Source organism: Oncorhynchus masou, chromosome 33, assembly GCF_036934945.1.
Source record: "Oncorhynchus masou masou isolate Uvic2021 chromosome 33, UVic_Omas_1.1, whole genome shotgun sequence".
In the NCBI taxonomy this organism is placed as follows: domain Eukaryota; kingdom Metazoa; phylum Chordata; class Actinopteri; order Salmoniformes; family Salmonidae; genus Oncorhynchus; species Oncorhynchus masou.
This window is the reverse complement of record NC_088244.1, coordinates 41,882,677-41,903,221: the sequence shown is the minus strand read 5'-3', so window position 1 is coordinate 41,903,221 and position 20,545 is coordinate 41,882,677. Positions and strand designations below refer to the sequence as shown.

At 42.0% G+C, this 20,545-nt stretch overlaps 1 protein-coding gene across 3 annotated transcripts in view; it reads right to left on the bottom strand.

The window, feature by feature from the left end:
- LOC135528573 (sterile alpha motif domain-containing protein 11-like) overlaps positions 1-7,130 on the bottom strand; it is a 102,462-nt gene extending 95,332 nt beyond the window's left edge. For 2 of the 3 annotated variants that reach the window (XM_064957746.1, XM_064957749.1), the window contains exons 1-2: positions 6,439-7,130; positions 4,728-4,819 (exon numbers count right to left, since the gene is read on the bottom strand). In XM_064957746.1, the coding sequence (XP_064813818.1) occupies positions 4,728-4,819; positions 6,439-6,904 (558 nt within the window). In that variant the 5' untranslated portion in view covers positions 6,905-7,130. The remainder of the gene's footprint in view (positions 1-4,727; positions 4,820-6,438) is intronic. The other variant, XM_064957747.1, reaches the window with a different exon arrangement.
- Positions 7,131-20,545: the final 13,415 nt, after the last annotated feature.

Sequence of the window (20,545 nt, the reverse complement as noted above, 5' to 3'; positions counted from 1 at the left end):
TATATGATATGAAACTATCAGGACTCATCGCCAAAGCATTGAGCATTTAAGACCAATATTCTGAATAAGTTATGTCACAAAAGGCAGATCAGGATGGATCATCAAGTATATATTGATTGCACACTCATGCAGGCACACTCCCTCTAAACCAATGGTTCCCAAACTGTGGGTCGAGAGGGGTCGGCAAGAACAAACATATAAACACAACATGTAAAGTGTTGGTCCCATGTTTCATGAACTGAAATAAAAGATCCCAGAAATGTTCCAAAAAAGCTCACAAATATTGTGCACACATTTGTATACATTGCTGTTAGTGAGCATTTCTCCTTTGCCAAGAAAATCCATCCACCTTACAGGTGTGGCATAACAAGAAGCTGATTAAACAGCATGATCATTACACAGGTGCACCTTGTGCTGGGGACAATAAAAGGCCATTCTAAAATGTGCATTTTTGTCACACAACAAAATGCCACATATCTCTCAAGTTTTGAGGGAGCGTGCAATTGGCATGCTGACTGCAGGAATGTCCACCAAAGCTTTGAGCAGAGATTGCATACTCTAAATGTCATTTTAGAGAATTTGGCAGTGCGTCCAACCGGCCTCAAAACCGCAGACCACTTGTGACCACTCCAGCCCAGGACCTCCACATCAGACTTCTTCACCTGGTCAGCCACCTGGACAGTTGATGAAACTGTGGGTTTGCACAACCAAAGAATTTCTGCACATACTGTCAGAAACCATCTCAGGGAAGCTCATCTGCACGCACGTCGTCCTCACCAAGGTCTTGACCTGACTGCAATTCAGAGTTGTAACTGACTCCAGTTGGCAAATGCTCACCTTCGAGGGCCACTGGCACGCTGGAGAAGTGTGCTTTCACGGATGAATCCCGGTTTCTACTGCACAGATGGCAGACAGCATGTATGGTGTCGGTGGGCGAGTGGTTTACTGATATCAACGTTGTGAACAGAGTGCCTCATGGTAGCGGTGGGGTTATGGTATGGGTAGGCATAAGCTTCGGACAACGAACACAATTAGATTTTATCGAAGGCAATTTGAATACACAGAGATACCGGGATGGGATCCTGAGGCCCATTGTCATGACAATCATCCACCGTTATCACTTCATGTTTCAGCATGATAATGCATGGCCCCATATCGCAAGGATCAATTCCTGGAAGTTGAACATTTTCCAGTTCTTACATGATCTGCATACTCAGCAGACATGTCAACCATTGAGCATGTTTGGGATGCTCTGGATCAACATGTACGCAAGCCTTTCCAGTTCCTACCAACATCCAGCAACATTCCACAAGCCACAATCAACAGCCTGATTAATTCTATTCGAAGGAGATTTGCTGTGTTGCATGAGGCAAATGGTGGGCACACCAGATAGTGACTGGTTTTCTGATCCACACCCCTAACTTTTTTTAAGGCATATGTGACCAACAGATGCATATCTGTATTCCCAGTCATGTTAAATCAATAGATTAGGGCTTAATGACTTTATTACAATTGACTGATTTCCTTCAATGAACTGAAACTCAGTAAAATCTCTGAAGTTGTTGCATGTTGCGCTTATATTTTTGTTCAGTATATATGTATATTTATAAACTGGGTGGTTTGAGTCCTGAATGCTGATTGCTAACTGCCGTGGTATATCAGACCGTATATCACTGGTATGACAAAACATGTATTTTTACTACTCTAATTACGTTGGTAACCAGTTTATAGCAGCAATTCGACCATGAAGGCCTGATTGATGCAGTCTCTGCTGAACAGTTGATGTTGAGATGTGTCTGTTACTTGAACTCTCTGAAGCATTTATTTGGGGTGCAATCTAAGATGCAGTTAACTCTAATGAACTTGTCCTCTTTAGCAGAGGTAATTCTGTGTCTTTCTTTCCTGTGCCGGTCTTCATGAGAGCCAGTTTCATCATAGCGCTTGATGGTTTTTGCGATTGTACATGAATAAACTTTCAAAGTTCTTGAAATTTTCTGGATTGACAGACCTTCATGTCTTAAAGTAATGATGGACTATAATTTCTCTTTGCTTATTTGAGCTGTTCTTGCCATAATATGGACTTGGTCTATCACCAAATAGGGCTATCTTCTGTATACCACCCCTACCTTGTCACAACACAACTGGTTGGCTCATTAAGAAAGAAAGAAGTTCCACAAATTAACTTTTAAGAAGGTACACCAGTGAATTGAAATGTGTTCAAGGTGACTACCTCATGAAGCTGGTTGAGAGAATGCCAAGAGTGTGTAAAGCAGTCAATCAAGGCAAAGGGTAGCTACGTTGAAGAATCTCAAATTTCTTCACACTTTTTTGGTTACTACATGATTCCATGTGTGCTATTTAATAGTTTGATGTCTTCACTATTATTCTACAATGTAGAAAATAGTACAAATAAAGAAAACCCCTTGAATGAGTAGGTATGTCTAAACATTTGACTGGTGCTGCAGATATATATACACTGCTCAAAAAAATAAAGGGAACACTTAAACAACACAATGTAACTCCAAGTCAATCGCACTTCTGTGAAATCAAACTGTCCACTTAGGAAGCAACACTGATTGACAATACATTTCACATGCTGTTGTGCAAATGGAATAGACAACAGGTGGAAATTATAGGCAATTAGCAAGATACCCCCAATAAAGGAGTGGTTCTGCATGTGGGGACCACAGACCACTTCTCAGTTCCTATGCTTCCTGGCTGGTGTTTTGGTCACTTTTGAATGCTGGCGGTGCTTTCACTCTAATGGTAGCATGAAACGGAGTCTACAACCCACACAAGTGGCTCAGGTAGTGCAGCTCATCCAGGATGGCACATCAATGCGAGCTGTGGCAAGAAGGTTTGCTGTGTCTGTCAGCGTAGTGTCCAGAGCATGGAGGCGCTACCAGGAGACAGGCCAGTACATCAGGAGACGTGGAGGAGGCCGTAGTAGGGCAACAACCCAGCAGCAGCAACAACCGCTACTTCCACCTTTGTGCAAGGAGGAGCACTGCCAGAGCCCTGCAAAATGACCTCCAGCAGGCCACAAATGTGCATGTGTCTGCTCAAACGGTCAGAAACAGACTCCATGAGGGTGTTATGAGGGCCCAACGTCCACAGGTGGGGGTTGTGCTTACAGCCCAACACCGTGCAGGACGTTTGGCATTTGCCAGAGAACACCAAGATTGGCAAATTCGCCACTGGCACCCTGTGCTCTTCACAGATGAAAGCAGGTTCACACTGAGCACATGTGACAGACGTGACAGAGTCTGGAGACGCCGTGGAGAATGTTCTGCTGCCTGCAACATCCTCCAGCATGACCGGTTTGGCGGTGGGTCAGTCATGGTGTGGGGTGGCATTTCTTTGGGGGGCCGCACAGCCCTCCATGTGCTCGCCAGAGATAGCCTGACTGCCATTAGGTACCGAGATGAGATCCTCAGACCCCTTGTGAGACCATATACCTCATGTGGCTGGAGTGTGTCAGCAGTTCCTGCAAGAGGAAGTCATTGATGCTATGGACTAGCCCGCCCGTTCCCCAGACCTGAATCCAATTGAGCACATCTGGGACATCATGTCTCGCTCCATCCACCAACTCCACGTTGAACCACAGACTGTCCAGGAGTTGGCGGATGCTTTAGTCCAGGTCTGGGAGGAGATCCCTCGGGAGACCATCCGCCACCCCATCAGGAGCATGCCCAGGCATTGTAGGGAGGTCATACAGGCACGTGGAGGCCACACACACTACTGAGCCTCATTTTGACTTGTTTTAAGGACATTACATCAAAGTCGGACCAGCCTGTTGTGTGGTTTTCCACTTTAATTTTGAGTGTGACTCCAAATCCAGACCTCCATGGGTTGATAAATTTGATTTCCATTGATCATTTTTGTGTGATTTTGTTGTCAGCACATTCAACTATGTAAAGAAAAAAGTATTTAATAAGAATATTTCATTCATTCAGATCTAGGATGTGTTATTTTAGTGTTCCCTTTCTTTTTTGAGCAGTGTGTATATATATATATATATATATATTTTTTTTTTAAGGAACTCAGTCCAGCTTTCAACTTACTCTTGAATGTTTTAATAATAGAATGCACAAGGTGCAATTTCAAAATTGGGTAGTGCATCATCAGTTTTCCTCTTGTCATGTCAGGCATTGCATACCATAGAGAGCTATTTATAACCTGTAAGAAATGTCCAGATCAACTGGCCCACGTCAGCTAATGTTTTTTAGTTAGATGTTTTAGCCCATAGATTTTATGGTCATGTTTTAGTCACTCAAATATCACAAGAATACACATTAGACATGGCAAAATGTATGGAATTGCAAGAAAATTTGCTTTAAAACTGAAACATTTTCTCTGCACCTCATGACAAAATGTGTATAATTGCTGGAAATCACGTGTGCCCACAGAAATATATGTGGTGTGTGTATGTGGGGGCTGCTCTAGAGCGCCTTTTAACTGTCAACAAATAACTCTATTCTCATTTAATAAGAGCTTGTACCCTCTTTCCTTTTCCCTCTACTAACTATCAATAAAACACTTTAAAAAAGAGCAATGCTGCTTACTCTGTGTCTTCAATTCAAATAAAACACAGCTGAGAGCAATCTTTTAGCCAATTCGTCAACACAGCCAATTGAGTTCAGCATGGCAACATACACATTTGAAACCAATGATGAATCAAGAAAACAGATGTAAGAATTGAAAGGCTGATGGAACCATAATCTTACCACTGGAGACGAAATTCGACACCCAGGGCAATCACAGATTGGAGGATGTACCTGTAAGATTCCTTTGGACATAAGGGTCTTCAAACTTTTCCCTGAGAGAGAGAGAGAGAGAGAGAGAGAGAGAGAGAGAGAGAGAGAGAGAGGAGAGAGGAGAGAGGAGAGAGAGAGAGGAGAGGAGAGAGGAGATAGGGAGAGAGAGAGGAGAGAGAGAGAGAGAGAGAGAGAGAGAGAGAATAAGCAATAAGAAATAAAAGACTGTACTCATACAGCACCCACTGAATTCCGCAGCTGTAAATCAATTATACTATGGAGGTGATTATAAAATGACTCGATCTTCAGTAGCCTTAACTATATTTGTATAGTGAATCTAAGACTATGTTATCAGAGTCTACACCTGAAATGCACACAAAGGGAAATAGAAAAACGTTTTATTTTATTTTATTGTGCAACACTAAACTTGAGTCATTGTTGAGTGATCACAACTCCAAAGCCAAAACATTACATAAACATTACTTTTGGAATTGCCAGCTTGTCAAACCAAATGACCTTATTAGTTTTACTGATGAGTTCTAGTTGAGCCCCGTGTGGTAAGATAGGTCTACGTAGGCTAGTGTCACTGTATCTAAAGTCAGATATGAAACTATCCATTATTGGGCTCATATCATTTTTATACCCTCATCCAACAGAACTTGGGGCAATGCGTGTCAATTACATATGAGTAACCTCGGCTAAGGTGGGGTTCAAAAAATATTGTGTGTGCAGCCAGCGCAATAACACTTGATTAGTAAAAATAGGCCCATAATAAGTAAACAGCTATAGCATTCATTATTCTTATTATAAATAATTTCATAAACATCTACTGATAACTGTCTTTTGCCTGAGCCACTGTAAAACCTTTCAAACCAAAATAGTAGCCAACTAATAACATCAAACATGTCACTCATTTGAATGTCCCGGATTTTAGTTTACTATGTTACGTCTACCCCTGAGTCCAGGTTAATATTTTGGATAGTTGCAACTCATCCATAATCAACCTGAAATAACCAAAAGGGTCAGGTATAGGCTTCAACTTCGAGTAGAGTAGCCTAAAAATCATTAAATTCCCTGCATTCAACAGCATTCTATTATATTGAGGCAGCAACACCCTTTTCGTTTACTATGATACGTCTACCACTGGGACTAGTTTGATATCTCGGATAGTTGCAAATCAACCATAATCCACCTGAAATAACCAAAAGAGTAAGGAATAGGGTACAACTTCTACTAGCCTAAAATAATTTAATCCCCTGCCAACATCATTCTGTTCTGTTGAGCTGTCAACTGCCTTTTCGCCTGCTGTTACACTCAACTCTCAACAGAACGATACCCCCCAACGTCCACCAACTGTCATATAATGTTTTATCATTACTGAACCCTAAATATGAAAGTTTTTCACCTTAGTCCACGACTCCCGACGCCCCGTTTTGAGAATGGTCGCTGCCTGTGAAGATACAGCGATGTATGCGCCTTTTCTCATCTCTACTTACGCACGGTAGTTGGTGTATATTGCTGAGTATAACCCTAACTACAAAACGCAGAACCAACCCATGGAAACAGAATTTCCACTCACCAAAACAATGACAAAAACCTTAAATTAGGTATAATCCTTTAAAATAAATATAGACCTACTGTAAAAAATAACCATTTAAATATGATATTTGCTGTTGCCTACCTTTGTGCCTTATACTTCGTTTCCAATCTTTGGCGGTCTCCCTTCCACTGACAAACTGGAACTCATTCGGGGTGAGCCACTCGCCTCGGTATTTGATTGAGGGTCCCTTACTACCCTGGCACAGTTTGTTAATGTATAGCAAAGCCTTGTTCTCCCCGCATTCCACCTCGATGCATGGTTCCCCGTTGTCAAAAAATGGCTGAAAGTCGGGGATTGAGGAAAACCTCTCCAGCATTAAGTCGTCCGGGTGATGGTGAAGGTGCTGCTGCTGGTGATGGTGATGCAGCGCCGAGTCGCGGAGACCCAAATACGCACGGTGATGGGCGAATAAATGGTCGTATTGCGGGGGATGCGGGGTCACCACGGGGATAGTGGTGGTATTTAAAGGAGCCAGGTATTCGCTCTGGTTGAAGGCAGCCAATGCCATATCGTCCCCATCCAGTCTCTCCTTTTTGATGGCAGGCATGTTATTGGGAGCGAAGCGCCGGTAACAAGTGATTAGCAGCTAGTCTGACCCAACTTGTGTGTCCTCTTTTCGGAGTTGGTCAGTCGCCCCAATCTTGAAGGCGCGCCACTTTGCTTTACGCAGGGCTCCGGTGTTGCTCTGTGACAATGGTCTGTTGAACTTCCCCGAGAGATTGCCATTCACTAGTTAACAGCTCTTTTAGCCGCGGCGCTCTCATCCGCCACACTCACAGCTCCACTCGCATGGGGTTCTCGCAGTGCTCCTGCCTACCACACTTAATCGGACTCGCGCCACTAATACCTGACATGTTGGAGTGACCAGTCCTTAGCCGTGGACATCACATTATGTCGTTATCCACAACGATCATTGACACAATCCCATGTGCTCTTCAGTTTAGTTTATTTTTTAAACAGTATTGTTATGATGTTGGTATCTCTTATTTTAACTTCCTTTATTTATTCATGTTTACAGTTACTGTTGTCCTCCGTGCCTTCCAATGGGCTGATATTACGCAAAACTGTCTACTTGAATTAATAGCCTGAACAACACAGGCAATAACGTATTGTATGGTTTATTAGCTGTGCTTGACTTGGGCATGTGCTCAACCGAGCTGAGTAGGCCTACCGGTTCCTCAAACGTTCTACTGCTTGAGCTCCGGTTCCTCTCAAATGTATTGTGAAACTCTTGTTCCTAAATACTGTCACCCAAAATCGCTGTTATTCTTTGTGGTTAATTTCCTAGAATATTGTTGAATATGGGTCGTCTCATCAGTTATACCATGCCTATTTCATATCTATAGTTCTAGAAAATATGAATTAATTTTAGAATATAATCACTATTTCAGTCCAAATCAAGCACTGTTTATTGGAATATAGGTCTACAGGAAGATAGAAGTGTTTTAAACTATCTTATTAATTAACCAGCCACAGAACTAGGGTAGGCTATCTGAACATTGCAAAATTCCCTTTTTTTTCAAGATATTTCAAAATATTTGCGTGGAACAAATTCAGCTGATGGGACTTTTGAAATAGTTGTTTTTAACCCTGTGTAGGCTATATCGTTAAAGTCACGCTGAAGTTCATAGAACCAGACCAAATAAGATTTGCACTCTCCACTGCTTCTCTACTTGGCCCATTTAAACAGCCGAGGCTTTGCGAGCCCGAAAACTTGAAGGGGGGTACACGACGGACGTCATCACTACGCAACAATTTAAACACAGTCACATATTCCTGAAACATATTCTAATATTTCCCTCTTCTATAATTATGATTCTATTTTTACACGTTATATACAGCAATAAGAAGTATTGAAACAACAAAATACAATATCAGTCAATGGTTAGGCCTACACAGCTGCAGATAAAGTATCTAATTAGGTTACATAATCAAGTCTGTGCCTTTGTTAACAAAACAAAAATTAAAATAATAACGATAAAAACAACAACAACAAATATTATATTATATTCCTTTAAATTCAACAACAGCTTTGAACCTAGATATGATCATCATTTTATCTGGTCTTTGCTCATAGATCTATCCGCTAGGACCTCTGAAGTTCAGAATGAAGTGGGCGTTGATGTTTGTACTTTTCTATGTTATTCCCTCTGTGCTTGAAGTCAACCTTTTTGTTCTACTCTTTGTAATCATCCTCCCACTCCTGTAACGGTCTCGTTTTCAGAAACCTAGCCGCCTATCCTAAACCTTTTAAAACATATATAGAAGTACACTCTCGTTTTCAGAAACCTAGCCGCCTATCCTAAACCTTTTAAAACATATATAGAAATACGCTCTCGTTTTCAGAAACCTAGCCGCCTATCCTAAACCTTTTAAAACATATATAGAAATACGCTCTCGTTTTCAGAAACCTAGCCGCCTATCCTAAACCTTTTAAAACATATATAGAAATACACTCTCGTTTTCAGAAACCTAGCCGCCTATCCTAAACCTTTTAAAACATATGTAGAAATACACTCTCGTTTTCAGAAACCTAGCTGCATATCCTAAACCTTTTAAAACATATATAGAAATACACTCTCGTTTTCAGAAACCTAGCCGCCTATCCTAAACCTTTTAAAACATATATAGAAATACACTCTCGTTTTCAGAAACCTAGCCGCCTATCCTAAACCTTTTAAAACATATATAGAAATACACTCTCGTTTTCAGAAACCTAGCCGCCTATCCTAAACCTTTTAAAACATATATAGAAATACACTCTCGTTTTCAGAAACCTAGCCGCCTATCCTAAACCTTTTAAAACATATATAGAAATACACTCTCGTTTTCAGAAACCTAGCCGCCTATCCTAAACCTTTTAAAACATATATAGAAATACACTCTCGTTTTCAGAAACCTAGCGGCCTATCCTAAACCTTTTAAAACATATATAGAAATACACTCTCGTTTTCAGAAACCTAGCGGCCTATCCTAAACCTTTTAAAACATATATAGAAATACACTCTCGTTTTCAGAAACCTAGCCGCCTATCCTAAACCTTTTAAAACATATATAGAAATACACTCTCGTTTTCAGAAACCTAGCGGCCTATCCTAAACCTTTTAAAACATATATAGAAATACACTCGTTTTCAGAAACCTAGCGGCCTATCCTAAACCTTTTAAAACATATATAGAAATACACTCTCGTTTTCAGAAACCTAGCCGCCTATCCTAAACCTTTTAAAACATATATAGAAATACACTCTCGTTTTCAGAAACCTAGCCGCCTATCCTAAACCTTTTAAAACATATATAGAAATACACTCTCGTTTTCAGAAACCTAGCCGCCTATCCTAAACCTTTTAAAACATATATAGAAATACACTCTCGTTTTCAGAAACCTAGCCGCCTATCCTAAACCTTTTAAAACATATATAGAAATACACTCGTTTTCAGAAACCTAGCGGCCTATCCTAAACCTTTTAAAACATATATAGAAATACACTCTCGTTTTCAGAAACCTAGCGGCCTATCCTAAACCTTTTAAAACATATATAGAAATACACTCTCGTTTTCAGAAACCTAGCCGCCTATCCTAAACCTTTTAAAACATATATAGAAATACACTCTCGTTTTCAGAAACCTAGCCGCCTATCCTAAACCTTTTAAAACATATATAGAAATACACTCTCGTTTTCAGAAACCTAGCCGCCTATCCTAAACCTTTTAAAACATATATAGAAATACACTCTCGTTTTCAGAAACCTAGCCGCCTATCCTAAACCTTTTAAAACATATGTAGAAATACACTCTCGTTTTCAGAAACCTAGCCGTCTATCCTAAACTTTTTAAAACATATATAGAAATATCTGCACACCTACATTAGCAAACATGTGCATGACTTGCACGCTCACACAGACACGCACGATGTACTCCCCTCACTGACATGATCTGGTCCACTCATGTCAATGAATCAGGGTGAATGAGGGAATGAGCAGTATGGGAGCTTTCATGACATGGTGGAAGGAGACTATTCTCTGCAGTGGCTCAAGTAAGTTGAAGTTAACAGTGACTTTCAAAGTAAATCTGAACCATGGATGGATAATGAATACATCCCTTATCTGGTCTTTGAAGACTGTAGATATCAGGAAATGGTTTGTAGCAACATCACAAGATGATGTGGTCATATCCCCACTGTCTCTAATTCTACATAATAGTCAGTAACAGGCAGGAACAAAACCCTGCACGAATAACAGACCACGACCAATGACGGGAACTCCTGCAGGTAGAATGAACAACTGTTTCTAAGAAGGTGACATTTTGATAGGTGTAAATGTATTTTCGTCCCCGTCGCCACACAAATACCTTGGTGGAAATGTGTGCTCTGGTGTTGATGAGTAGGTGATGGGGCGCACCTTTAGGAAAGCCTTGGTGAGCCCTATCATCACTGTCAGAATGGGGATACCCCTGCCCCCCTCACACCCTGTGACTCATGGGGCTCCATAGCAGTACCTCACCCAGACACCCACCATGGAGGGGTTCCCCCAAACTCTGACTGACATGACAACATCACTGCAACCTCCAGAATTCTCTGAAGAGGGTTGGCTGTTATTTGGTGTATGGTTTCGCTATTATCCTACCAGCACCACCCTCTTATTCTTTCTCTTTCATCCTATATTGATGTGTGGGTGGAACCTGTTTTTTTTTTAAATCTCACATTTGATCTCATGTGCTATGAGGATACCCTCATTTTTCACAGAACCCCTCCGTCCACCTACACACATACACAAACACTTGCCTCAATATACAATCATTCAGGAAAATATTGTTTTACCTGTAGGGCTATATATTTAACATTATATGTTCTATTAAAAAACATTGTTCATATAAGATATTTCAGTGCACCATTGAACAAAAGTGAAATTCATTTTTTGTTGTTGTTGTGAAGTCATATTAGTTGAAGTAGAAATACAAGTGTAGAGACAACCCTGTGTGTTTCAGCAAGTTATTCGGTGAAGGGCGTTTTGTTTATCCCCTCAACGTCGGCCGTAGAGGGCCCCCCTGATGACGCTCTCGCCTCGGCGCGGTTGTTGGCAGCGGCCCCGGAGCCGCAGCGCTGCCGGCGGGGGAGAGAGGTAATAAATAACCCGGGGAGAGGAGAGGAGACCGCCGGGCGGTGCACAGTCTGACCTGACAAATACTCACTGGAAAACCATCAGAGACCGAGAGCCCACCCTAATGCTTGGAGCCAGCCTTTCAAACACGAACTGCAAAATATAGCCTATGGGCCTGCTACCCTTATTGGAAAAAGCGCGTCTCTTCCTCGGTCTCTCTCTGCTCTCTCGATATCCTGTCGGAGACAAGGCGGGAAAGATTAACTATTTAGAGGAAATGTTTGAATTTCTTGCTTATACGATTTTAGCAGGCTCATATCTTATTGATGAATACATTGTTTCGGGTTTTGAAAAGCCCCACCAAAATGTGTCCCCCAGACTTCTGCACCAATTTCTGCTGGATAGCTCCATGGCCTACCTCAAAATTAGGCAAGGCCATAATAGTACTGGTTGATGACTTTTTCTAATCCAATGTATTTTCCACGTTGATTCCACATCACAATACCTTGACAAATGATGTTGAAACCATATTGATTCAATCAGTGTGTGCCCAGTGGAAAGTGTCCCCAGTGGAAAGTGTCCCCAGTGGGAAGTGTCCCCAGTGGGAAGTGTCTCCACAAGGTAAACTATTAGTGCAAGAAGAGTTCTAATTATACTGAACAAAAAATAAAATCTCAATATGCAACAATTTCAACGATTTTACTGAGTTACCGTTCATCAGTCAATTGAAATAAGTTCATTAGGCCCAATCTACAGATCTCACATGACTGGGCAGGGGCACAGCCATGGTGTGGGCCTGGGAGGGCATAGCCATACCCACTTGGGAGTCAGACCCACCCACTGGGGAGCAAGGCCCAGTCAATCAGAATAAGTTTTTCCTACATAAAAGCTGTATTACAGACAGAAATACTCCTCAGTTTCATCAGCTGTCTGGGTGGCTGGTCTTAGACGATGCTGCAGGTGAAGAAGCCAGATGTGGAAATCCTGGGATAGAGTGGTTACACGTGGTCTGCTGTTGTGAGGCCGGTTGGAAGTACTGCCAAATTCTCTAAAATGACATTGGAGGTGGCTTATGGTAGAGAAATAATATTTGATTCTCTGGCAGCAGCTCTGGTGGACATTCCTGCAGTCAGCATGTCAATTGCACACTCCCTCAAAACTTGAGATCAAATCAAATCAAATCCAAGTTTATTTGTCACGTGCGCCGATAAGGTGTAGACCTTACAGTGAAATGCTTACTTACAGGCTCTAACCAATAGTGCGGAGAAGGGAAAAAAGTATGTGTGTGTGTGTGTGTGTGTGTAGGTAAGTAAAGAAATAAAACAACAGTAAAAAGACATTTGAAAATAAGCTACATACAGACACCGGTTAGTCAGGCTTATTGAGGTAGTATGTACATGTGGGTGTGGTTGAAGTGAAGTGACTATGATGAACAATGCAGATAGCTCGGTTAGCCAATGTGCGGGAGCACTGGTTGGTCGGGCCAATTGAGGTAGTATGTACATGAATGTATAGTTATAGGGATTATGCATATATGATGAACAGAGAGTAGCAGCAGCGTAAAAGAGGGGTTGGGGGAGGCACACAATGTAAATAGTCCAGGTAAACATTTGGTTACCTCTTCAGGAGTCTTGTGGCTTGGGGGTAAAAACTGTTGAGAAGCCTTTTTGTCCTAGACTCCTACACTCCGGTACCGCTTGCCATGCGGCAGTAGAGGAACAGTCTATGACTGGGGTTGCTGGGGTCTTTGACAATTTTCAGGGCCTTTCTCTGACACCGCCTGGTGTAGAGGTCCTGGATGGCAGGCAGCTTTTCCCCAGTGATGTACTGGGCCGTACGCACTACCCTCTGAAGTGCCTTGCGGTTGGAGGCTGAGCAATTGCCGTACCAGGCAGTGATGCAACCGGTCAGGATGCTCTGGAGATATCTGTGGCATTGTGTTTTGTGACAAAACTACACATTTTAGAGTGTCCTTTAATTGTCCCCAGCACAAGGTGCACCTGTGTAATAATAATGCTGTTTAATTAGCTTTTTGATATGCCACACCTGTCAGGTGGATGGATTATATTGGCAAAGGAGAAATGCTCACTAACAGGGATGTAAAATTTCAGCCCAACATTTTTGAAAAATAATATTTTTGTGCATATGGAACATTTCTTGGAACTTTTACTTCAGCTCATAAAACACGAGACCAACAGATGTTGCGTTTATATTTTTGTTCAGTATATTTCTCCAGTGAAAAAATGTGACAACAAACACTTCATGTTTCCACTCCTACTAGAAGTAGTACTGTTGACCAATCTCCAACAAAGGTGCTTAGACTTCGGCAACCAAATTTCGACTTGCCTCAAGAAAAAACCTGTCCAAGATCAAAAACGAACAAAAGCGTCACACAATTTCGACATAACATATATGCACAAACTGTTTCGACTGGGAAGCATACAGTAAGCTGAAGGGTTCAGATGGCTGTCTGTTGTCCCACATGACGGCTCTTCCACATTTTCCCGGCATTGACAGCATCTGTAACTGTCAATGCTGACAGAGACGAGCGGACACCCTAAAAACTCCCTTTTCCCCCTGGACCCCCCTCCTCCCTTCACTGTAACACGCAACCACAAACACTCACACACATATACATACACATGTGTGTGCAAGACACAGACACACTCAGGCATGCGCAAGAACACACACGCAGACACTCAAGCATGCGTGCAAGAGCGTACACACTCAAGCATGTGTGCATGACCACACACACCAACCACAAACACATGTGCATGCAAGTATGCATGCAAGAACACGCACACTCAAGCATGTGTGTGTGAGCACACACACCAACCACAAACACATGTGCATGCAAGTATGCATGCAATAACACATACACCAAACATACAAAAGTATCTGAACAGCCCTTCAAATGAGTGGATTCAGCTATTTTATCCACACCGTTGCTGACAGGTGTATAAAACTGAGCACAGAGCTATGCAATCTTTATAGACCAAAAAAAACGTTTGCTGTAGAATGTTTCCATGTTCGAGCATTCACACACAAGTCTAAGATCACCATGCGCAATGCCAAGCATTGGGTGGAGTGGTGTAAAGCTCGCCACCATTGGACTCTGGAGCAGTGGAAACGTGTTCTCTGGAGAGATAAATCACGTTTCACCATCTGGTGCATAGCGCCAACTGGAAAGTTTGGTGGAAGAGGAATAATGGTCTGGGACAGTTTTCTAATGGTTTGGGCTTGGCCCCTTAGTTCCAGTGAAGGGAAATCTTAACGCTACAGCATACAATGACATTCTATATGATTCTGTTTCCAAATTTGTGGCAACAGTTTGAGGAAGGACCTTTCCTGTTTCAGCATGACAATGCCCCCGTGCACAAAGCGAGGTCCATATAGAAATGGTTTGTCGAGGTCGTTGTGGAAGAACTTTACTGGCCTGCATAGAGCCCTGACCTCAACCCAATCGAACACCTTTGTGATGAATTGGAACACCGACTGCGAGCCAGGCCTAATCGCCCAACAACAGTGCCTGAATGGAAGCAAGTCCCCGCAGCAATGTTCAACTCCAATCATAGAATTGAACAGGGAAGTTCAGACAAAAACATACATAAGATGCTTTACTCAATTCTTTAAGGCATTAAAGTAGATAATCTACTCAATGATCAAAATAGCAATAATTTGTTCTATGATTAGAAAATGTGATTGTTCCATAATGGCCTAATAACTGTCCTTCAACCAGCCTTCCACCTCCATTAATCATTTGTGCAGTAAAAGATAGCATGCCTCTTTTAGTTTGTGGGAGTTATGGGCACAATGTTTCTCACCATATTTGTGCAAAGCAGTGATATGAACTTAAATTATTTCTTATCTCTTCCGCAATCCATTTTTCAAAGGGTTCACCATGTTTGAAGGGTAGCAGCGCCAACAGCCAAATCAAGATGATAGTAGGCGCTATTATCCTTTAAGAGATTCCACTTACAGATTTTAAATGAAATGCTATTTCAAACAATGGAATAACCCTCATTAAAATGGTCAGTCCTTAGGCCTACCTCATCAACCACTAAAACCAAAGGAAGGTTATAGCAAACAAACATGCAATGTCTTGCTTGTTTCAAATGCCTATGAACGGTTGCCAGGATAGCCAATCAACACTGAAGGTCTTTGATCTTCTTCTAGAAAGGTTATGTGGAAGGCACTTAGTCTTTTGGGTCATTCCACAAAAAGTGTGCCTTTTGCATCCCTTTGATATTTTAGGGAGAAATTGTGCACCAATATTGCATGTTAAAAGCCTGTTATATTAAAACAAACGCCCTTTAAAGCTGCAATATGTAACTATTTGGGCGACCTGACAAAATGTGCATAGGAATATGCATTATAGATCTGTCATTCTCATTGAAAGCTTATCTAAGACGCGGTAGATCTGTTCTATGTGCACTATTTCTATGCGTCCCGTGTTTAAGTTTCGTTTTTGCACCTCTTACTTTCAGTTTTGTATACCAGCTTCAAACAGCTGAACATGCAATATTTTTCGTCATTGAAAATATATTTCACAGCGATTAAGATGGTACAATGATTCTTTACACTTGCCTATTTTGATACATAAACTGGGATTAGGCAAACTATTAGAATTTTAGCAACCAGGAAATGGCGGAGGGATTTGTGCATATTGCACTTTTAATATAGACCACATAGACAATTCAATAAATCAGATACATTTTTGTATATAAAAACTTGCTAAAGCGCCAAAAATTCAGCATTTGAACATGTCCCTCCATGCACCCTCTGTGACTTCGAGGAAGGTCCCTCCATGCACCTTCTGTGACTTCTAGAGAGGTATCTCCGTGCACCCTCTGTGACTTCTAGGGAGATCCCTCCATGCACCCTCTGTGACTTCTAGGGAGATCCCTCCATGCACCCTCTGTGACTTCTAGGGAGATCCCTCCATGCACCCTCTGTGACTTCTGGGAGGTCCCTCCATGCACCCTCTGTGACGTCTAGGGAGGTCCGTCCTGCGCACCCTCTGTGACTTCTAGGGAGATCCCTCCATGCACCCTCTGTGACTTCTAGGGAGATCCCTCCATGCACCCTTTGTGACGTCTAGGGAGATCCCTCCATGCACCCTCTGTGACTTCTAGGGAGGTCCCTCCATGCACCCTCTGTGACTTCTAGGGAGATCCCTCCATGCACCCTCTGTGACTTCTAGGGAGATCCCTCCATGCACCCTCTGTGACTTCTAGGGAGATCCCTCCATGCACCTTCTGTGACTTCTAGAGAGGTCTCTCCGTGCACCCTCTGTGACTTCTAGGGAGATCCCTCCATGCACCCTCTGTGACGTCTAGGGAGGTCCCTCCATGCACCCTTTGTGACGTCTAGGGAGATCCCTCCATGCACCCTCTGTGACTTCTAGGGAGGTCCCTCCATGCACCCTTTGTGACGTCTAGGGAGATCCCTCCATGCACCCTCTGTGACTTCTAGGGAGGTCCCTCCATGCACCCTTTGTGACGTCTAGGGAGATCCCTCCATGCACCCTCTGTGACTTCTAGGGAGGTCCCTCCATGCACCCTTTGTGACTTCTAGGGAGGTCCCTCCTGCACACCCTCTGTGACTTCTAGGGAGATCCCTCCATGCACCCTCTGTGACTTCTAGGGAGGTCCCTCCAAAGCACCCTTTGTGACTTCTAGGGAGGTCCCTCCATGCACCCTTTGTGACTTCTAGGGAGGTCCCCCCATGCTTTCAGCGCCGTGTGTATAGGTGGCAGGGAAGTCAGGCGCAGGAGAGTCAAAATGGAGTGTAAATGGAGTATTTTAATAAATGTCAACAGAACATGCTCCATAAAACTAAACAGTACAGACATGAAAAAACATGGGTACGAGGACCCGTCGCACACCAATACAACAAATAGACAACACTGACAATAAAAACAATCTCTGACAAAGACATAAGGGGAAACAGGGGTTAAATACACAACAGGTAATGAATGGGATTGAAAACAGGTGTGTGGGAAGACAAGACAAAACCAATGGAAAATGAAAAATGGATCGATGATGGCTAGAAGACCGGTGACATCGAACGCCGAGCACCGCCCGAACAAGGAGAGGCAACGACTTCGGCAGAAGTCGTGGCACATGCACCCTCTGTGACTTCTAGGGAGTTTTGAACCCAGTTAACCACAACATTTCTCCAAGTTTTCACCATTACTATAAAGCCCCAGTTAATTTGTTGCATTGACAAAATAATTTCTGAAGAAGATTATTTATTTAATGTGATCAGTGATACGTTTATGTCTAACAATCATTTTAAGGCCAACAAAGTCACGTGAACTGAACTCTCGTTTTAAAATGGTGAAACTATTCCTTAAAAAAAAGAAAGAAGTAAAGAAACATTGAACATCTAATAATAAAATCATAATGTAAAGCAGGTGAGCTGCTTCTTCTCTTTTTGGCCATCTTCTGGTGTTTTGTGGTGGATAAGTGAGTGGGTTGAGCATAACACATCAACCCTGTTACCCATAGACAGACAGGCTAGAAATGTTTGTTTTTGTGATGCTTGCATTCAATTGCCACTCCCTGTTACACACAACAAGCTTCAATTCCCCCTGTCACAAGAGGATTCATGTCTGATTTAAGATGTTATGGTCAATCCTCTTACTTTATTTGGCACAGGTTCTTACTATAGTAATTATTTAATTCAACCTCTTGAGGTGGGAAAACCATGTGCTCTTTATGACAGAATGTAAAAATGATGTGAAATCAAAGTTATTTTTGACGAAGTTACACTACCCAAAAGGCATCGAATTGGAACACCCTTTTACTGTCAATCGTAGTGGGCCCACAACCAAGCATCTCCATAACATTTGGCCTTCGATTGTCTGACTAAAATATAGGCTAGCCCTGGCTGTAATACAGTATGCTTCAAACTCATGGACTGCATCCATTAGGTTACAACATGAATTAAAGGGATTAAAGGGAACATATACAAATGTAAAATCACTGAACTATCCCTTTAAGGACTGTGTCTTAAAATCAGGCAACATCTTTAATGTTGTTCAATGCACACACTGCTAGTGTCATAAATGTTGTCTTGGGGTGTTCAAGAAAGAACAACTAAATGTATTGTCCCTACTTGAGCGCCTCTCCAAACACCAACAAACATCAAACTGGCTTTGTAAAGAGTTAATATCTGCTTGCAAAGAATAAATCCCCTGATCTCCCGGCCCCTATTGATTTTTATTCCGTGTGATGTGAAACCAGCAATCAGCACTGCAGTTTGAAATAGCCCTGAAACCAGAGCCAAGCAGTTGATGAGTCGCCGACATATTTCAATTAGCGAGCCACCTTGGCCGATCTGTCCCCCGGGACAGTCACACCTCATACCAACTCCACACTAGAAGGAGTTTGGTAATAATTGATTCAATGATACCTGTGTTTTTATTTATACATTTAAAATTGTAGTAATTTAGCACACGCTCTTATCCAGAGTGACTTACAATTAGTGCTATCACCTTAAGATACTTGGGTGAGACAACCACATATCACAGTCATAGAAATCACATATTCCCTCAATAAAGGGCTAGTGCTAGTAGGAAGATACCACATATAATTTAGGGGGATTCATTTAAGATACTCTTTGAAGAGGTAGCCCACTGGGCACACGCTGGTTGAATTAACGTTGATTCCATGTAATTTCAAAGAAATGACGTTGAACCAACGTGGAATAGAACTTGAATTGACGTCAGTGCCTGGTGGGAGGGTTTCAGACGTTATAGGAAGATTTGGGCGTAGGGCTTGAGTTTAGCCTGAAGGTAGGGAGGGGCAGTTCCCCTTGCTGCTCCGTAGGCAAGCACCATGGTCTTATAGTGGTTGCGCACTTCGACTGTTGTTCTCCAAACAATGCTATAAGATTAATTTAATTGTGAAAAGATGGAGGAATGGTTGCTTTTTGGCAGTGCGGGTATCCTTTTTAATCCACATTAATTACAAAGTGGGTTAATAAGAGCCTCTGAATATTCCTATTGGCATTAATGAAAACATGCTTATACCATTAACAGACAGACTTTACTATAATTTGCCTATAAAAAAAAGAAGACAACATTTTTTTAAAACCCAATTCATACAGTCCCATTTTTACCACTTTCTTGCCGGGTAAGCTTTTTATATCACTCCCGGCACATGCCGGCAAGTTTAGGCATGGGAGTAGATATGGGCTGATGTGGGTGGACGTCTATTTGAATAAATCCCCATTGAATGCACCAGCACTAAGAAATTCCTTATGAATTAATTTTAGGCAGGTCCCCTGGAAACATTATAAGACTAATAAAATACAATTTCAAAAGAATAGAATGGAATATTTTGAGTGTAGCTATCTTACTGGTCTGTGCAGCCTATAGGCTACATGGCTTTGCTAAGCACATTAAATCAATTGCTATTTTGTTTTTAAACAGACAAGACACACTAAAGGAAACCCTGTTCATAGCCAGTTGTCATACAAAAGTGAATTAAATAGTTCATCATTCTTCAACCTCAAATGAAGGGGACGCAATCATTGCAAGAGTCTGATTTCACGGCTCAGACACTTCATTCAGGATAAGTTAAGTTATCCTAGCCTGGGTAACAGTCTCTACAGCTAATCCTCTTTCTGTTTGTCCAAATGAAACCAGTCTATCAAAAGTTGCGAGCTCACATCTAAGTACATACTGCAATTCCAACCACAAAACGTCTTAGTTTAGATTATTTTATAGCTCAAAATACAACATCTTACATAGCTAACAGCTAAATGTTTGTTTTTGACTTTGTTATAAGTGTAATTTTGCACTACATGACCAAAAGTATGTGGACATCTGCTCGTTGTACATCTCATTCCAAAATAATGTGCATTAATATGGAGTTGGTCCCCCCTTTGCTGCTATAACAGCTTCCACTCTTCTGGGAAGGCTTTGCACTAGATATAGAGGTTAGCGGTTATGATATAAAGGTTTGGCTGCGGGGACTTGCATCCATTCTGCCACAAGAGCATTAGTAAGGTCAGGCACTGATGTTGGGCGATTAGGCCTGGCTCACAGTCAGTGTTCCAATTCATCACAAAGGTGTTTGA